The sequence below is a fragment of the Lichenostomus cassidix genome, chromosome Z (assembly GCF_008360975.1).
Source record: "Lichenostomus cassidix isolate B80296 chromosome Z, HeHo_3.0, whole genome shotgun sequence".
Lineage (NCBI taxonomy): Eukaryota > Metazoa > Chordata > Aves > Passeriformes > Meliphagidae > Lichenostomus > Lichenostomus cassidix.
The window spans coordinates 72226735-72241610 of record NC_139511.1 but is presented as its reverse complement, the minus strand read 5'-3'; the positions used below and the strand labels follow the sequence as shown (position 1 = coordinate 72241610).

At 41.0% G+C, this 14876-nt stretch overlaps 1 protein-coding gene across 3 annotated transcripts in view; it reads left to right on the top strand.

Moving 5' to 3' along the window:
* Positions 1 to 14876, top strand: part of EPG5 (ectopic P-granules 5 autophagy tethering factor) — a 52973-nt gene that overhangs the window by 21934 nt on the left and 16163 nt on the right. For all 3 annotated transcript variants that reach the window (XM_085043598.1, XM_085043599.1, XM_085043597.1), the window contains exons 16-28: positions 201 to 460; positions 2340 to 2480; positions 2878 to 3022; positions 3813 to 4010; positions 4667 to 4777; positions 5526 to 5645; positions 7078 to 7244; positions 7436 to 7660; positions 9513 to 9636; positions 10602 to 10743; positions 11812 to 11983; positions 13186 to 13348; positions 13950 to 14092. In XM_085043598.1, the coding sequence (XP_084899724.1) occupies positions 201 to 460; positions 2340 to 2480; positions 2878 to 3022; positions 3813 to 4010; positions 4667 to 4777; positions 5526 to 5645; positions 7078 to 7244; positions 7436 to 7660; positions 9513 to 9636; positions 10602 to 10743; positions 11812 to 11983; positions 13186 to 13348; positions 13950 to 14092 (2111 nt within the window). The remainder of the gene's footprint in view (positions 1 to 200; positions 461 to 2339; positions 2481 to 2877; positions 3023 to 3812; positions 4011 to 4666; positions 4778 to 5525; positions 5646 to 7077; positions 7245 to 7435; positions 7661 to 9512; positions 9637 to 10601; positions 10744 to 11811; positions 11984 to 13185; positions 13349 to 13949; positions 14093 to 14876) is intronic.

Genomic DNA, 14876 nt, shown 5'->3' with positions numbered 1-14876 from the left:
GAGGTTGTTGGAAGAGAGTGTTTGGATAAACTAGGTGGTATATCTAGAAAATGACTGCTGTTGGTCTGATCACAGAATCCTAGAAGCGTTGGGTTGGAAGGACCCCGAGTTTCCCTTCCATGGAGCAAATCTCAGACCAGTGCCACACATGCTGTGTCATGGCTGTGCTTCCTCTCATTCCTGCTGCTGCTTTGTTCCAGGTCTCCTACTTGGCCAGCATCGTTCGCTATGGGGAAACACCAGAGACTTCCTTCAATCAGTGGGCATGGAGTTTGACTTTGAGGCTGAAGCTGCACAGGAACGACCGTGGGGTGCAGCAGAGTGGGCTGGCTGTCCCCGTGTGTGACACTGCACTGGACACGGCTGAGTCTGTCACACTGCATCCCCTGCTCAAGGCTGTGAAGGCAAACATCCCCATTGGCTGCTACCTGGCACTGGCAATGACCACCTTGGGGCACAGGTGAGGGATTTTTGGGTGTTTGCCTGGGTGGTTGGCCCCAGGGACTGAGCAGCCTCCCTAATGCTGAGCTGATGGTTGTTAACAGCTTTATGCACTGTTTAAAGAGTAAAGAACTTGTGATGCAAGACATTGAGCAGCTTGTCAGGGACTACATTTCTCTGATAATGAGGAGTGGGGCCTGGTTAGTCTGTAGAAGAGAAGACTGTGAGGGGCTTTCATTAATGCAGATAAATATCTCAAGCTGGGTGTCCAGAGGGTGGTGCTGGACTCTTTTCAGTTGTTTCCAGTGACCAGATGAGGAGCAATGGCCACAACTAAAACACAAGAAGTTTCACCTCAGCATGAGGAAGAACTTTATGTTGAGGTTGGACAGCTCTGGAACAGGGGGTCCGGGGAGGTCAGGGAGTGTCCCTCTGACAGACTTTCCAACCCCACCTGGACTCACTCCCTTTATCTCCTGCTCTGGGTGACCCTGCCTTGGAGGAGTTTAAACTGGATAATCTCAAGGTCTCTTCCAGCCCCAGCTTTCTGTGATTCTGTGACTGTAGTTTCATGCAATCCTGGAATCAGTGAGGTTGGAAAAGACCTCCAAGGTCATCATGTCCAACCTGTGACCAATTCCCACCTTGTCACCCAGCCCAGAGCACTGTGTGCCATGTCCAGTCATTCCTTGGACACCTCCAGGGATGGGGAGTCCACTGCCTCCCTGGGCCTCCTGTTCCAATGCTTAATAATCCTTTCTGTGAAGAAATTCGTCTTGAATTTTTTCAAACAACATGCTGTTTTCTTTATTTTGCTAATAGTATATTTTGTCTTCTGCATGCTAAGGTCAAAAATAGTCATTAGAAATAGTGCTGAAACTGGGGGTTAAAATAATTTCTCTGGACAGGAGTAACTTTGAACCACACTTACTGAAAGGGTTGTTGTAGAGGTAATTCCTTTTATCAGGGCAGCACAGCATTCAGAAAATAGTGAAGAGAAAGAACCCACTCATTCTGGGAACGATAAATAAAAAGCTTTATAAACTTGCCACTGAACCTCTTGATCCTGACTGTGTTACAACACAGTCTTTTCTGCTGTTTTTAGCTGATTTGTAGGGAAGGCTTTTGGATACAATTAAATACACTTGTTGATTAAGGTACAGATCCACCCAAAATTTATTCAGTTCTCACTAGAGCTGTTTTCCCTGGGTCTGTGATCCCTTTAGTTATGTCTTATGCTAGTCAAAATTTTCTCTTAACTTGTTTTCTACATACAATGTTATGTTACTTATTTAATGAAAAATTATCTGGGTTTTCTTCTTCTTCCCCAAATAAGCCATGGCTTGAGGATAAGATTGTGCCGTAGATACTTCAAAGCACCGGAGTAGTTTGAGGCTGATATGAAGGTATTTTGGGTTTAGAGTAGAAATTTTTCCATAACTTTGAGCGTGGAATTAAAAACCAAACAACCTCTTTAGTCTGTTCCCTTGCACCTACAATGTTTGGCCTTTGGCTTTTCCTTTCCCTGGAGAGGGAGGCAAGTTGTCCCGGTTAGGCAAGAACAGTGAGTTTTAAATTGATACAGATGTGATGGGTGAAGACCTAAATCTCCAGAGCTTTTTGGAGGATGGGACACTGATCCCCAGAAGGGAATTTGTGAAGGAAGGAGATACTTAGCAGATGGTTGAGAAGGAAATACTTAGCAAATCATTCAAAGATTGAATGAGTCCTACAGCTGAAGAAAAAACCCCTGGATTTAGGTATTTAGGTTTTCAAAGATAAAGTGTAAAGTTAAGAATGTATTTACATCTTAGTTAGTAAAAATTAACACCTTGTCTCCCTTTCTGCTGATAGTCAATGTGTTTTTCTTAATCTTTTTTTTGTTTGTTTTCTGACAGCATTGAGAAGTTCTGTGCTGAAGGGATCCCTCTTCTGGGTGTACTTGTCCAGTCTAGACATCTGAGAACAGTAGTCCATGTGCTGGATAAAATTTTACCCTTGTTTTACTCTTGCCAGTATTACCTTCTGAAGAATGAACAGTAAGCATTATATGTTCATAATATATTAATTTTTAAAATTGTATAGATTTATTTACTTAATTTATTCATAGTGGCAGTGAAAGTTTATCATAATCTTTGGTTTAGACACTTGACAGTCTCTCAGACAAATCCTGAATAAGATTGGCTGGTGATGTAGATCAAGAACTGTATTTAGTCCTGATGAGCTGCCTTGAATTACAGTCTGCTGTGAAATGTTCATACTGTGCCCATTGTATGGCTAAACTGGGGCAATTAAATCTTCATTGTGGCTGTAAATCAAAGCCTTTATGTATGTGCCTCACTAGTGCTGTTGAGCGGGTTTTAAATTCTCTAGAAGCAGGTTTTCTATTCATTATGCAGTAGGAGATACTTTAATTTCATTTGTTGACATCCCTAGGTTTTTATCTTACGTTGAACTCTTCCTTCATCTGGATAGTGGAGTCCCTCAAGGAGTGACCCAGCAGGTCACCCATAAAGTGACACAGCACTTGACAGGAGGGAACTATGGAGAAAATGTTAAGCTGCTCAGTAGTATGATACAGGTAAGAAGATTATTTAAAGAAGAAAAGGGGGAGAGAGTGTTTAAAACCAAGCTTATTTGACTGAGTTAATGGTAAAGGTTAGAAAGGATGCTGAACCAGGCAGTTCAATCACAGAGTACCCTGTACCAAGCATTAATAGTTGGATTTGGTTTCCTGACATGCTCCTGCTTAAACTTGCCTAAATCTGGCAATGCATGTGACTCTAACAACAATATTTGCCTTTCTGACTTCTTGGAAAATTCATTTCCCAATACCAGGTTAAAGCTGTTCAAGAAAGGAAATGTCATGTGCAGCACTGCTTTCTTGTTTGTGTTATTCAAGGAATGCAGCAGATACATTAATGTTTAAAAGCTTTGCTTTTAACCATTAATTTAGGACCCTGGAATGGAAAAATGTTCCTGAGTTAGGGAACAGTAGTATTTTTTTAAGTACTTATCCAATGCTCTCTAGGATTGGAGGGAAATACTGGGAACAGACATAGTCTGGGAAGTCCTTTTGCAGAAACAGCTGGCTAGACTTTAGAAATAAATGCTATTCATGCCTGCAGTGGTCCTTCCTAAGGCTCCTGTGTCTGTTTTTGCTGATTGTACAAGGTGCTCTGCTCTCCAGTCTTCAGAATTGGAAATTTGGAAGCTGAAGACAAAGCTGTCTTTACTTGGATATAGAGAGTGTTGTTGTAAATTATTTAATTTAAGCATAGGCCCACAGCCTCATGCAAGTTAAACAGCTCCCCAGTAAGTTGTACTTGAAGCTACAATCTGTTGACTAACATTACCGTTTAATTTGTCAGACTCACATTTTTCTAAGTGATCAGCCAAATGGAGTGGGGCCAGCTGCAGTCCTGGAGTTCTGGGTGCAGGTCCTCACCAGCCAGCAGCTGTGGCACAGGGACAGGGCCACGCTCTGCCTGTTGGATGACTTGTGCAAAGCTGCTTTTCAGTACAGCCAAGAGGACTGCGTGCAAAAGCTGCTTTACCAACAGCACAAGGTAAATGGTTGTGGTGTTTTGGTGGGGCTGTTGAGTAAATGGTCAGTTCATGTGTTGTTCAGTCTGATTTTGATCTGAATATATTTCCTGAAGTGCAACATGAACAGCTGTGAAATCCTTGAATGGTGTGGGTTGGGAGGGACATTTACAGCCCATCCAGTTCTGCCCCCCTGCCATGGGCAGGGATACCTTCCACTAGACCAGGTTGCTCCAAGCCCTGTCCAACCTGATCTGCAACACTTTCAGGGATGAGGCAGCCACAGCTTCTCTGGACAATATATTCTAATAATAATGGTAATGATGGTAGCTATTACTAAAAATAATTTGGAACACCGTTTTCATTCTTATGACTTCTCTTGTAGTTTGTCTTCTTTGCATTTCAAATATTTGGTAGGGTGTTTAGAACAAAAACAGAGCTTCCTCTCCTGAAAAAAACCAGACACTGTCACTATAACAGGATGTTACAGTGTTATATATGTTTCTTTTTCACTGAAAAACTAAGTCCAAGCAGGCATTTCAGTGGGGCCTGTCTGAGCTAAGGTCGGAGTACCAATAGGAGGTGGAAAGGAGCCTGGATGAAGATTGAGTGATACACCTGTAGCTTCTATATCACCTGCTCAGAGGAAAGAACTCAAATGTTTTTTGTTTCTGCGCAGAATGCTTTGGGCTATCACTGTGACAAGGGTCTGCTCTCTTCACTCGTCAGCTGGATAGTGGCAGGCAATGTCACACCATCCTTTGTGGAGGGCAATGCCAACTCCTCTCAGGTAAGTGCCACCATGGTGTTGTGTCTTCAGCCCTGGGAAAAGCAGCATATTGGGTGTCTAGGGGCCTTTTTTATTTGCAGATTGCTCTCTTGGTCACTTTTTCTTCCTATCCCATAGTTTTCTTGTGATAAAATCCCAGTTAGCCTAAGAGAATGCTGTGGGTTTAGTGCACTAAAGGGAACATGGATATTTTGCACAGGGAGAGTTTGTCTAATCTGCACCCAAGAATTCATATAGTAAGATTTATTGGTTAAATTTTCTTCTAATCTACTATTGTTCTTGATCTGTTTAATAAGAGAAAATATGTAAAGCCTGACTTTTCTATTCAATCTGTCTTCATCTGATAAATATTTTGAATTTGAGAGTTTTTTTCTCTGCTTCAGTGAGTTCCTTACTCAAGCAAAAAGAAAAAAAAAAGCCTTGCAGTACCTCAGATAGAGATGTGCAGTCCAGGTGGAAGAGAGGAGGTCTTACTTTACCAAGTTTGAGAAGGTTGTTTTCTACAGAACGCTCTGGTTAATTCTGTCAGTTTTCCCTGGTATTCCTCTTCTTTCCCAAGATCATGCAAAATACAAAGGGGAAGTGTGAATTTAAGGGTAAAGAGGTTTTGTTGTTGGGATGTGATACTCCTTTTTGCAACTCTGCAATGAGAATGTGTCAAAGACCTATTCTCCTTAAGAAATCATCAAGCTTCCTGATCCTGCTTCCTGCCATTTTGGTATCAATGGTTCTCTTCTGTCTTGTCCAGGTCTGGTTTTCATGGACAGTGTTAAATATGGAGTCAATATTCGAAGAAGATTCACAGCTTCGCAGAGTTGTGGAGGGGGAACTGGTTATTAATGCTTTAACTCCTGATCAGGCTTTGAAGGTGAGAGAACTGTTCATCCCTTTGTATTATTTTATTAGAGGAAACTGCTGGAGAAAAGTGTGGCCTTGTATCATTTATTTTTTCCCTTACATACTACTTTCTTATCAGAATAAAAGCGTAAATACTGCTTTACTTGGCTGTCCAGGAGAAAATAAATCTCAGGGAAATTTTCTTTTACATTTTGAGTATGTTTGAATTCTTTTACATTTAAAAGCTACCGTGGAAATATCTGATTTTACTATATCAATAGTTACAGGAAACTAATTTGTGCTTTTGTATGAGTTTCTGGGTTATCTAAATGCCTCACAACCTTCAGTGGATTTATTCCATACCCCTGATGTGGGGAGTGCTTATTTTTCAGGTAGGAAAATGTGTCTGTATTTCAAACAGATGATTTCTCAGATGACGTGAATTGTGCAGAAGACTGGCCTTTACTTTTCCCTGTTTTCTGAATTATTTTCCAAGGCTTTCAAAACTGTTTAGGTGTCTCCTTTAACAAGGCATTTAATCAGCTGTACTGCAGGCCATGTTGCAGCATTTTCCAAGTTCTTTGCCCAAATTCAATTAGAAATTCTAGAGTGAAGCAAGAGGAGACTGTAGTTGTCCATACAAAAACTGTAACTTTTGGCCCATCCTTCATCACAGCTGTTTCAGTGTATTGCAGTGAAGGAGGTAGCTCTGTGAAAATAGATTTGCCTGAGATATGTCCAGAACATGTCTTGCATCCTTGGAGCTGGTCGGGAGAACATTTATTCTTTGGCTTGCATGGCTTGATTTAGCTGGAAAACAAATAAGGTGTGAGCGGTGTGTGGAAGAGGATGCCAGAGGTCTGTTGTTGGGGATGAGAGAGTGCCAGGGTCTGCTCTGAGACTTGGGCACTCAGGAAAGCTTCCCATGCCCCTGCTTCAGGCACTGTCCAGGGGAGCTTGGAGTGGGACTGTTCAATGATTTAGTGGGTCTGTGGTGTTGCTAATATGGTGTGCTTCTATTCATGTGTTCCTTTGCCTTTGTTCTGCTTTTGCTTTGGTGTTCTTCCTTCACATTAGTTTTACTTTGCATTTCAAATTTTCACTAGAGCTGTATAAGCTGTAGAGTCTGGAAACAGCTAAGAATAGCATGCTGGAGGTCTAAACCAGGGGCATCTACCTCTGTGAGGAGGAACAGTAATTAACTGTAATTAACACCAGCGGCCCATATGTTGGGCTAGCATCAGAGCCATCATGCTGGGCTTTTGTAAGCATTAGAGGTGTAGGTCTGCTCTCCAACGTAACTGTGAGATGGGCAGCTCATCCTTCAAGACCTGTAACAGATGTGTGACTGCTTCTGGAGTTTTCTCCTCTGTAATTACCAAGTGTTCCCGCTGTGTTGATCTGCTCAATTAACCTGTGACAGCCTGTTACAGTACCACACTTGTCTCTAAATGTTTCTGCAGAAAGCCCAGACCCAGCTGAAGCTGCCCATCGTCCCTTCCCTTCAGAGGCTCATGATTTACCGCTGGGCTCACCAGGCCCTTGCTACCCCTGCAGATCACCCTCTCATGCCACTCATCTGGCAGAAATTCTTCCTCCTGTACCTTCACCGACCAGGACCACAGTATGGGTGAGTCTGACCTGCTCCAGCAGATTAACAAGCACTAATTAAGTGCACAGCCAGTGAGATTAAGCGCATCACGCTGACTGCACCTGAAAGCAGTGGGTACCAGCAGCTTCTCTGGTGAGCCAATTTATCTGCAGAAATGCTGATTTGACATTTGCAACAAGACTTAGTTGTGTTTTCTTGTTCATTTTTAGATTACCTGTAGATGGCTGTATTGGAAGACGCTTTTTCCAGAGTGCAGCTCACATTAACTTGCTAAATGAGATGAAACAGCGGCTGACAGAGGTAGCAGACTTCCACCATGCTGCCAGTAAAGCACTGAGAGTGGAGAGTCCTGAGGGCAGTGACAGGTCACCAGAGAAGGCCAGCTGCTCACCTGATTACATGACTTCCCCTGAGCTGCATAAGGAGCTCGTCAGGTAAAAAAGCCTTCCCAGTTCCATCTTAATCAATGCAACTGCCCAAGTAACTGCTACAGCACAGCTGTAGCTGTGTGAGGAATGAGGGGATGTGACCTTAGGTGTACTGCAGACAGTTATTAAAAGCATAATGTCATAGAATCATTCAGGTTGACCAAGTTCTCCAAGATCATCAAGTCCAGCCTTTAATCCAGCATTGCCAAGGCCACCACTAACCCACGTTTCCAAGTGCATAGTTGTGCTCAAATTCTTTCCTTTCTTGGTACAAATTGTTTAGTTTGAGAGGGGGCTGGTTTTACTACTAAAAATAAAATGTTGTGGGTAGATTTGTCACTCCCCTGAGGGGAGAAACTTTGCTTTTTAATGAATAGTAGCCGCGTGCTGGCAAAATATTTATTGTTTAGGCATATCTGCTACTCATGTGTACATCACTAGCTATAAATGTAAAAGGCTACTTGGTGTGTATAAACGATTGTCATAGACCAGGGTCTGAGTTTATGTCTCAGTAATATTACTTCATGAGGAAACATACTGGGGCCTTCAGCATATGATTCAGTGGAGTGTGCTTGGTTAGCAACCTAAAGGTGAGCTGTGCCAAGTGTGCTTTGTGCCACCTGAAAAATGGTAAGTCTGCTTACCAAAACCTTGCCACAAGACTCCCTTTTTGTCTTGGAGTAGGCTAAAAAGGGGGACACAATCACTCACTGTCACTCAGCTGGTGAATGCCCACTTTTGTGAGGGATGGTAGCTCCAAAGAGATACATACCTCGTGTACACTAAACCTGAGGCAGTATGTGAATGTTCCCAGGAACTAGCTGGAAGGATTATTTGAAATGTTTGCAAAGAGCCCCTTTTTCAGGGGTCCTGGACATGTGGAATGTGAGCTCCTGCTCAGTGCTCCCCTCAGCAATCAGTAGGTATTGTACAGACAAACAACAGAAATCATAAATCCCCCTCAGTCATCTGTGAAAAATGATCCAGAGATGCTCACTGGGTGAACTTGATTAATATTTTCAGTATTTCATTTCAAATAAGTTCCCCACTCCAACAGAAAACCAGACTTCTCTGCACCCAAATAAATCTTATGCTCAGGAAGTTTAATGGCCTGTCTAGCTTCCTAGACAGGAGGGAAATTATTGGTAGGGTTTTTAGGGGCTGATTCTTGGAACTGGACTACTTCCATTTTTTCACCAATGACACTGATGTAGAAAGCAGGAGTTTGCTAGTCATATTTAATATCACAGTGTGAAGATTTAATGGCATTCTAGTGCTTCCTTGTCAGGAAGCTTGGATGGTGTGATTGTGAAAATGGTACCAGTCGATGGAATTATATCAGCTCAAGAAATAGGTGTATTTATGTTACAGTTTTAACAGAGGAGGAAATGAGAATGAACTAGTCATGAATGGGGTTCTGAAAAGAAATTAAAAGATATGACTCAACTCAGGTGGGACTTTTTGGAGCAGCCACTGCAGGGAAGTCCTGGGGTTAGAAGCCAGCCTTGCTCACATGTACCCTGTTTATTCCTTTGGTCTTTTGAATGGGATTATGGTGATATTTCCTGACATAAGAGCTATTCCAGTCCTGGCTCTTATGCTAGTTTGCATAAATGTTTTCCTTTTCAAAATTTGTCCTCTTACTCTTTGTTGTTGCCCTTCATATTTTCTAAATAGCTTCTTTCCACTCCTGGTCTTTAACTTGATATAAACCAGTAAATGAGTGAAAAAGCACCTGAAGTGTCTGTTTTGAGCCATTTCACCTCATAGCATTATTTGTTGTTTTAAGTCTAAATCTCAGAACAATTAAATTTATGCCAATTTTTTTTCCTTTTTTTTCCCTTTTATTTTTCCTCAGGCTTTGTAATGTTCTAATTTTGTGGTTGGAAGAAGAGAGTTTCCAGAAAGGAGACACATACATTCCCTCTTTACCGAAGCAGTATGATGCACATAGACTTGCTAAAGTCATGCAGAATCAGCAGGTGAGTTGCTAATAACACAATCTGAAATCTAAAATCCACTTGCTAAAATGAATCTTCCTAATCAGTGAGAGAGTGGTGTCACTGGTCTTTAATACACATACAGCATGTATGATACCTTCATGGCTCTAACCTTTTCCCTAAAATCCTGTGCTGTCCCAAGCTGCCTTATTTTATGTTTGAAAGAGGACTCAGATGTAGATTTTTTGTATATCAGTCCTTTCTTGCAACACAGTATTTTTTCTGTACTGCTCTGTGATTCTTCTTATGTTCTAGGTTAGTATTAGAGGATTATTTAAATTGCAGCTTTAAATAACAAAAACTGGAAGCCAAAACCTGCTTGTGTTGGTAGTCTGTAAAATGTCAAGTTCAAACATAAGTTAGTGAGTGTGTATTATTCTATTCTTCAAGCATAAAGGCTTAGTATAAGCAAAAGAGGGGAGATTTTGGAAGAGCATTTCCTTATGCTTGCTTTGTTTTCACTCCTCCAGTGTATGTGACTGCTGGAAATGCAGCCTGCTGTAGCCTGGCTACAGTTAAAATCAAGCCATGATGTTTTAGACTATCTTGGTCTCTTGTATTCCCTTTTTAGGAACAGATTTTTAATAATCTGTCTTTTCCTTTTTCTCTGATTTGTTAGAAATTATAGTATGTGTCAGATTTAATCTCTTAAGTTTCATCTCATAAATCCTTTTCAGTAGATATAAATATACATATACATATATATACACATATACATATATATGTGTCTATATATGTATACACACATACACATATATATAATGTATATTCTTCAGTTTTTTTTCTTCACTTTAGATATTTTTTTCCTTAACAATAAATTTCCTGTGATTTAAAACTGCAGGGTATATTTTTATGTACTTATTTGAGTTCCTCAGTTACTAGAATGGGTGGGCAATATGTGATACTGACCAAAATGGGGTTGATAATTTAATTCTTTTGTGCTTCAGGATCTGTGGATGGAGTATGTCAATGTGGAACTTGTGCACCATGAGTTTCAGGAAGCTCTGAACCTTTGGCTGCAGGTTCAGCTTGAATCACATACAACCTGTGCTTCTTCAGGGCAAACAGATTTCACCAACTCTTCATCAGGTAAGAGATAAAAATATTGGTAAGGAAACTGTGCCTTAAAGAATTACTGGGATGTCAAAGCCCTGGTTCCCTTAAAAAGAAACCTAATGATGATGCCTGTCAATAACGATACTAATATGATTTGTTTTCTGTGGGTACACTATTTTCCATAAAATTGTCATAGTTTTGTCACTAAGATTCTCATGTGAGAGGCTAACATAGATGGGTTTTTTTTGGCTTCAAAATTGCCATGTCCCAGAAAACAGCTAGGGCTCCATGGGTTCCCCAAAAATTCCTCTGCACAGAGCATGCTCCAGACATTTTCCCAAAGTTTAGGCAGAGACAGGTGCAAGCAAAGGTAAAACCAACTGTACCTGAGAACATACTGTCTCTGGATTTTTGTTTTAGTTTTGTTTTGTGTTTTGTATTGTCTTTCCCAGTGTGTTTCGCTGGAATTTTGGCATAGTAAAAGGATTATTCTAGCACAGAAGGGATGATAGTCATGGCTGGTATATGAAGGATGTGGTGAGATTGGATTTGGGGCTGGTCCAAAAAAGAGGAAGGAGTGAGGGAATAGAAGGAAACTGGAATAGTTTCATAGGTGAATTGGCAGTGTTTGGACAAAGAAACTGAATGGAAATCAGCAGGGGGAGAGGGCTTACCTGGAGAGAGGCTGTGCTTTGAGAAGGAATTGGCACTGACAAGACTAGAGGTGAGGATGAGTTGTAGGGAAAGGAAGATGATTTTTGCTTGGAATTTTGTCTGGGAGCCTGTGTCAGATTAGTAAAATAAATAGGGTGAGAGGAAAACTGGAAGGTAGAAGTGGATGGGGAAGACAAGAAAACCAGTGGGTCTTTTGATCCTAATCTTTGTGTGATAGAGGAGCTGGTCATGAAAATCAGCTGTGTGAAAAAAACTTTGACAAAAATAGGAAGATTAGTTGAATGGTTTTTTTTGTTGTTTTTAAAAGGGGGAATCCTGAGAAATATTTGTCTGCAGTTAAAAATGCTTCATCCAAAAAATTAATGGTTTTGTTCAGCTTCTCCTGAACATTCCTTATTGACCAAACTTGCTTCTTTTTTTTTGTAGCCAAAGCAAGGATCATGAATAATTTGAAGAAGTTTGATACTCCCAAGCCCCCTCTGCCACTGCAGACGATGAAAGCTCCTGTGCCAGTGATTTCCTCTGCCAGCCTCGTGAGTCAGAAGGATGCAATCCAGCTCATGCGCACAGACCTGAACATCTTGCAGCAGCATGCCAGGTGAGTCATGTCTGTGTTCCTTGTGCCTCACCAGTGTGTCCAGCAGCGCCTTAAAATGATCATGGAGTCACTGAATGGTTTGGGTTGGGAGGCACCTTAAAGCTCATCTAGTTCCACCCTCTGCCATGGGCAGGGACACCTTCCACTATCCCAGGGTGCTCCAAGCTCTGTCCAGCCTGGCCTTGGACACTGCCAGGGATCCAGGGGCAGCCACAGCTTCTCTGGGCACCCTGTGCCAGAGCCTCACCACCCTGACAGGAACAATTTCACAGGAACAATTTCTTCCTAAAGATGCCCTCCACTTCTACCTCATTTGTGGTGCTGGCACAAGACTGTCAATAGTTGATTTCTGTTGCTTGTTCCATTTGCTTTCTCTTTCTTCTAGTCTGTCATGTTATTATTCTACTTCTTCAGCTGAGATAAGAGTAAACAAGTCTTATCTAATGACTGAGATTACATCAGATATCATCTAATGTCTTTTCTCATTTGGCATATTTCCTTAAATAAAGCTTCCTTTTAGGCTGGATTTGGTGACAAAATTATTTATTTAACCCTTTGGCACTAATGTAGGAGTTGCAATATGAAGCACCCAAGGAAGAAATCTTACTTCTGATTCTGCTAGCTTTGTGAATGAAAGAGACTTTCTGTTTTTAATATTCCTACCAAATAATCCATCTGAATTGTTTTCAGTCACAACTGGTCAATCTATAGCTGTTCTTACCCAATGCAGTCATCTAGTAACAATATTACAAACCAGAAAAAAAATACTAAGCCCATGAGAGGTTGTGTCTAAACCATTGCAGCATCAATTTTGGGTGGGTTCTCCTTTTTATTTTTTTTTCCCCTTTTGATTGAATCTTCACACTCCAGCTTTGCTTTTTTTTTTGTCTGGTGGAAAGTTGCATTTCCCACAGAGATTATTCTGTTTAGTTTCCTTCCAGGTTGTCATATAAAGTAATTCAAAAGAACTCACGCATGCTTGAGTAGTTTTGTTGTTATGAACCTGTTTTTTTATTACTTTGAAGTGCTATTACTTTGAAGTTTTAGCTCAATTTCATTTAATAACCTTTTATGTTCTCCTGGAAAGTGTCATGAGTCTTTGTACAGCACATTAAATTGAAGTCTCTTATCTTGCTGGTAAATTCTTAGCATTGCTGTTTTCAGGAAAGATTTTGGTAATTTTATTTAAAAATGCCTTTCAGAACTGCAGCTCTCTGGGAGTCTCAGCATGTTGCTCTGAACAGTGAAATACTGGACACAGTGCCTAAGCTGTATGTCAACAGGGAGGAGCAGATCACCCTCCACCTGGAGTGCAGGGGAACTTCAAATAAAGCCTGCCAGGGAGCAGCCATGCTCACCATCCAGGTTAGAGGCATGGCACCACCTCTGTTTTGGGGCTGTTGGGCTGAGAGGATGGGTGTGAAATGGCTGAATCCTTGTAAGAATGGTAGCATTTGACCGAATAAATCCACACACATATTAGTGGTTTGAAGTACCTCATGTGTAATGCTCAAAAGGAGAAGCAGATTAACAGCTGAAGAGTAAGCTGTTGCATAATTTGTTTTGCTTGTGGTATCCATTCTAAACTGCTTCCCAGTGTATGGATGTGGGATTTTGCTTGCTGATAGGAATAGAAGCATGAAAATGTTTATAGAAATACTCCCATGTTACTTAATAAATGAATTTTTTGATCCCCTCTAAGTTTCAGTCCCTGTGGATTAAAAGCCTTACATAAAAGACATCAATTATATTAGTGTGTGTGATAATTAATTAGGAACATGACCAAGGATGTGTTCCTGGGCACAATGTACTAAATCTGATCAAAGCTCTCAGGGGGAAAACCATCCATATTCAGAGTTCTTTGACTGAGCTCTGCTTCGTTTTTACAAATAGCTGCAGCATGGAAGAGTTTTAGCAAAACCATGTTAATTTTGAAATGAATATGTGTCTTTTTTTTGTCATTTAGTTTGAAGGAAAGCACAAAAATGAAGCAGTGAGCCAGCAGCTTCATGCTTTGCGGAAAGAAGTGAGACAACTGCAGGCAGAAGCTACGAAGCCACCTTCCCTGGGTGTTGTGGAAGCAGCTGTACACGTGGAGAATTTCATAACGTAGGTTTTTCAGACACTGCTCTGGGTAGTGGTGTTTGTATTTCCATTTTTCTATGTTAGACTTAAAACATGGAACCTCTTAGTGTGTTTTTCCTCGTGCTCACCAGCTCGGGCCAACAACAGAGCTGGAACCCTGAGACCTGTGTGTTTGTGACACAGACATCTAAAAGAGTAATTCTGATTATCAGAGGGTCACTCAGGCTCAGCAGGGCACACAGTATTGTGTTCTGTTTATTGTTTTCTATTTCTGTTTATTGTTCTGGGTATTAGAATAGCCCTCCTAATCCTGTGAAAGCACACTGAGCGATGACAGGGATGTTGTGTTAAATTTTAGGAAGTGGCAAACTTGTACCACAGCTGTCTCAGCCACAGGCTAAACTATATGATTTCAGTATGACTCTCTATGGGTTTTTCTCAGTTACAGTGCAGTACATAATTCTTTAATAGAAGGTTATAATTTGAAGTAGTTTTTCAATATGTGAAACAAAATGGTGCAGTGGAAGCTGGCTATATAATGCCACTTGGGGAGTGTGAATAAAATGGAGTTGTCCAAGGCCCTCTTCCTCACTTGAAGACCTTTTACAGTTCATCCCAGAGGTTCACTTTTACAATGTCATTTTCAATCTTCTAGTTTTCTGCTGGGATTCTCCTAGTGTGTAGAGTGTACTTATTGTACAAGTAACAGTATTTGCTTTCTATTTCTACATGTTCATTCTTGATCATTAATCTGAAAAATTCTGTGCATGAACTAGTTCTTGGTATTTACATTTGTGGAATTTCATCT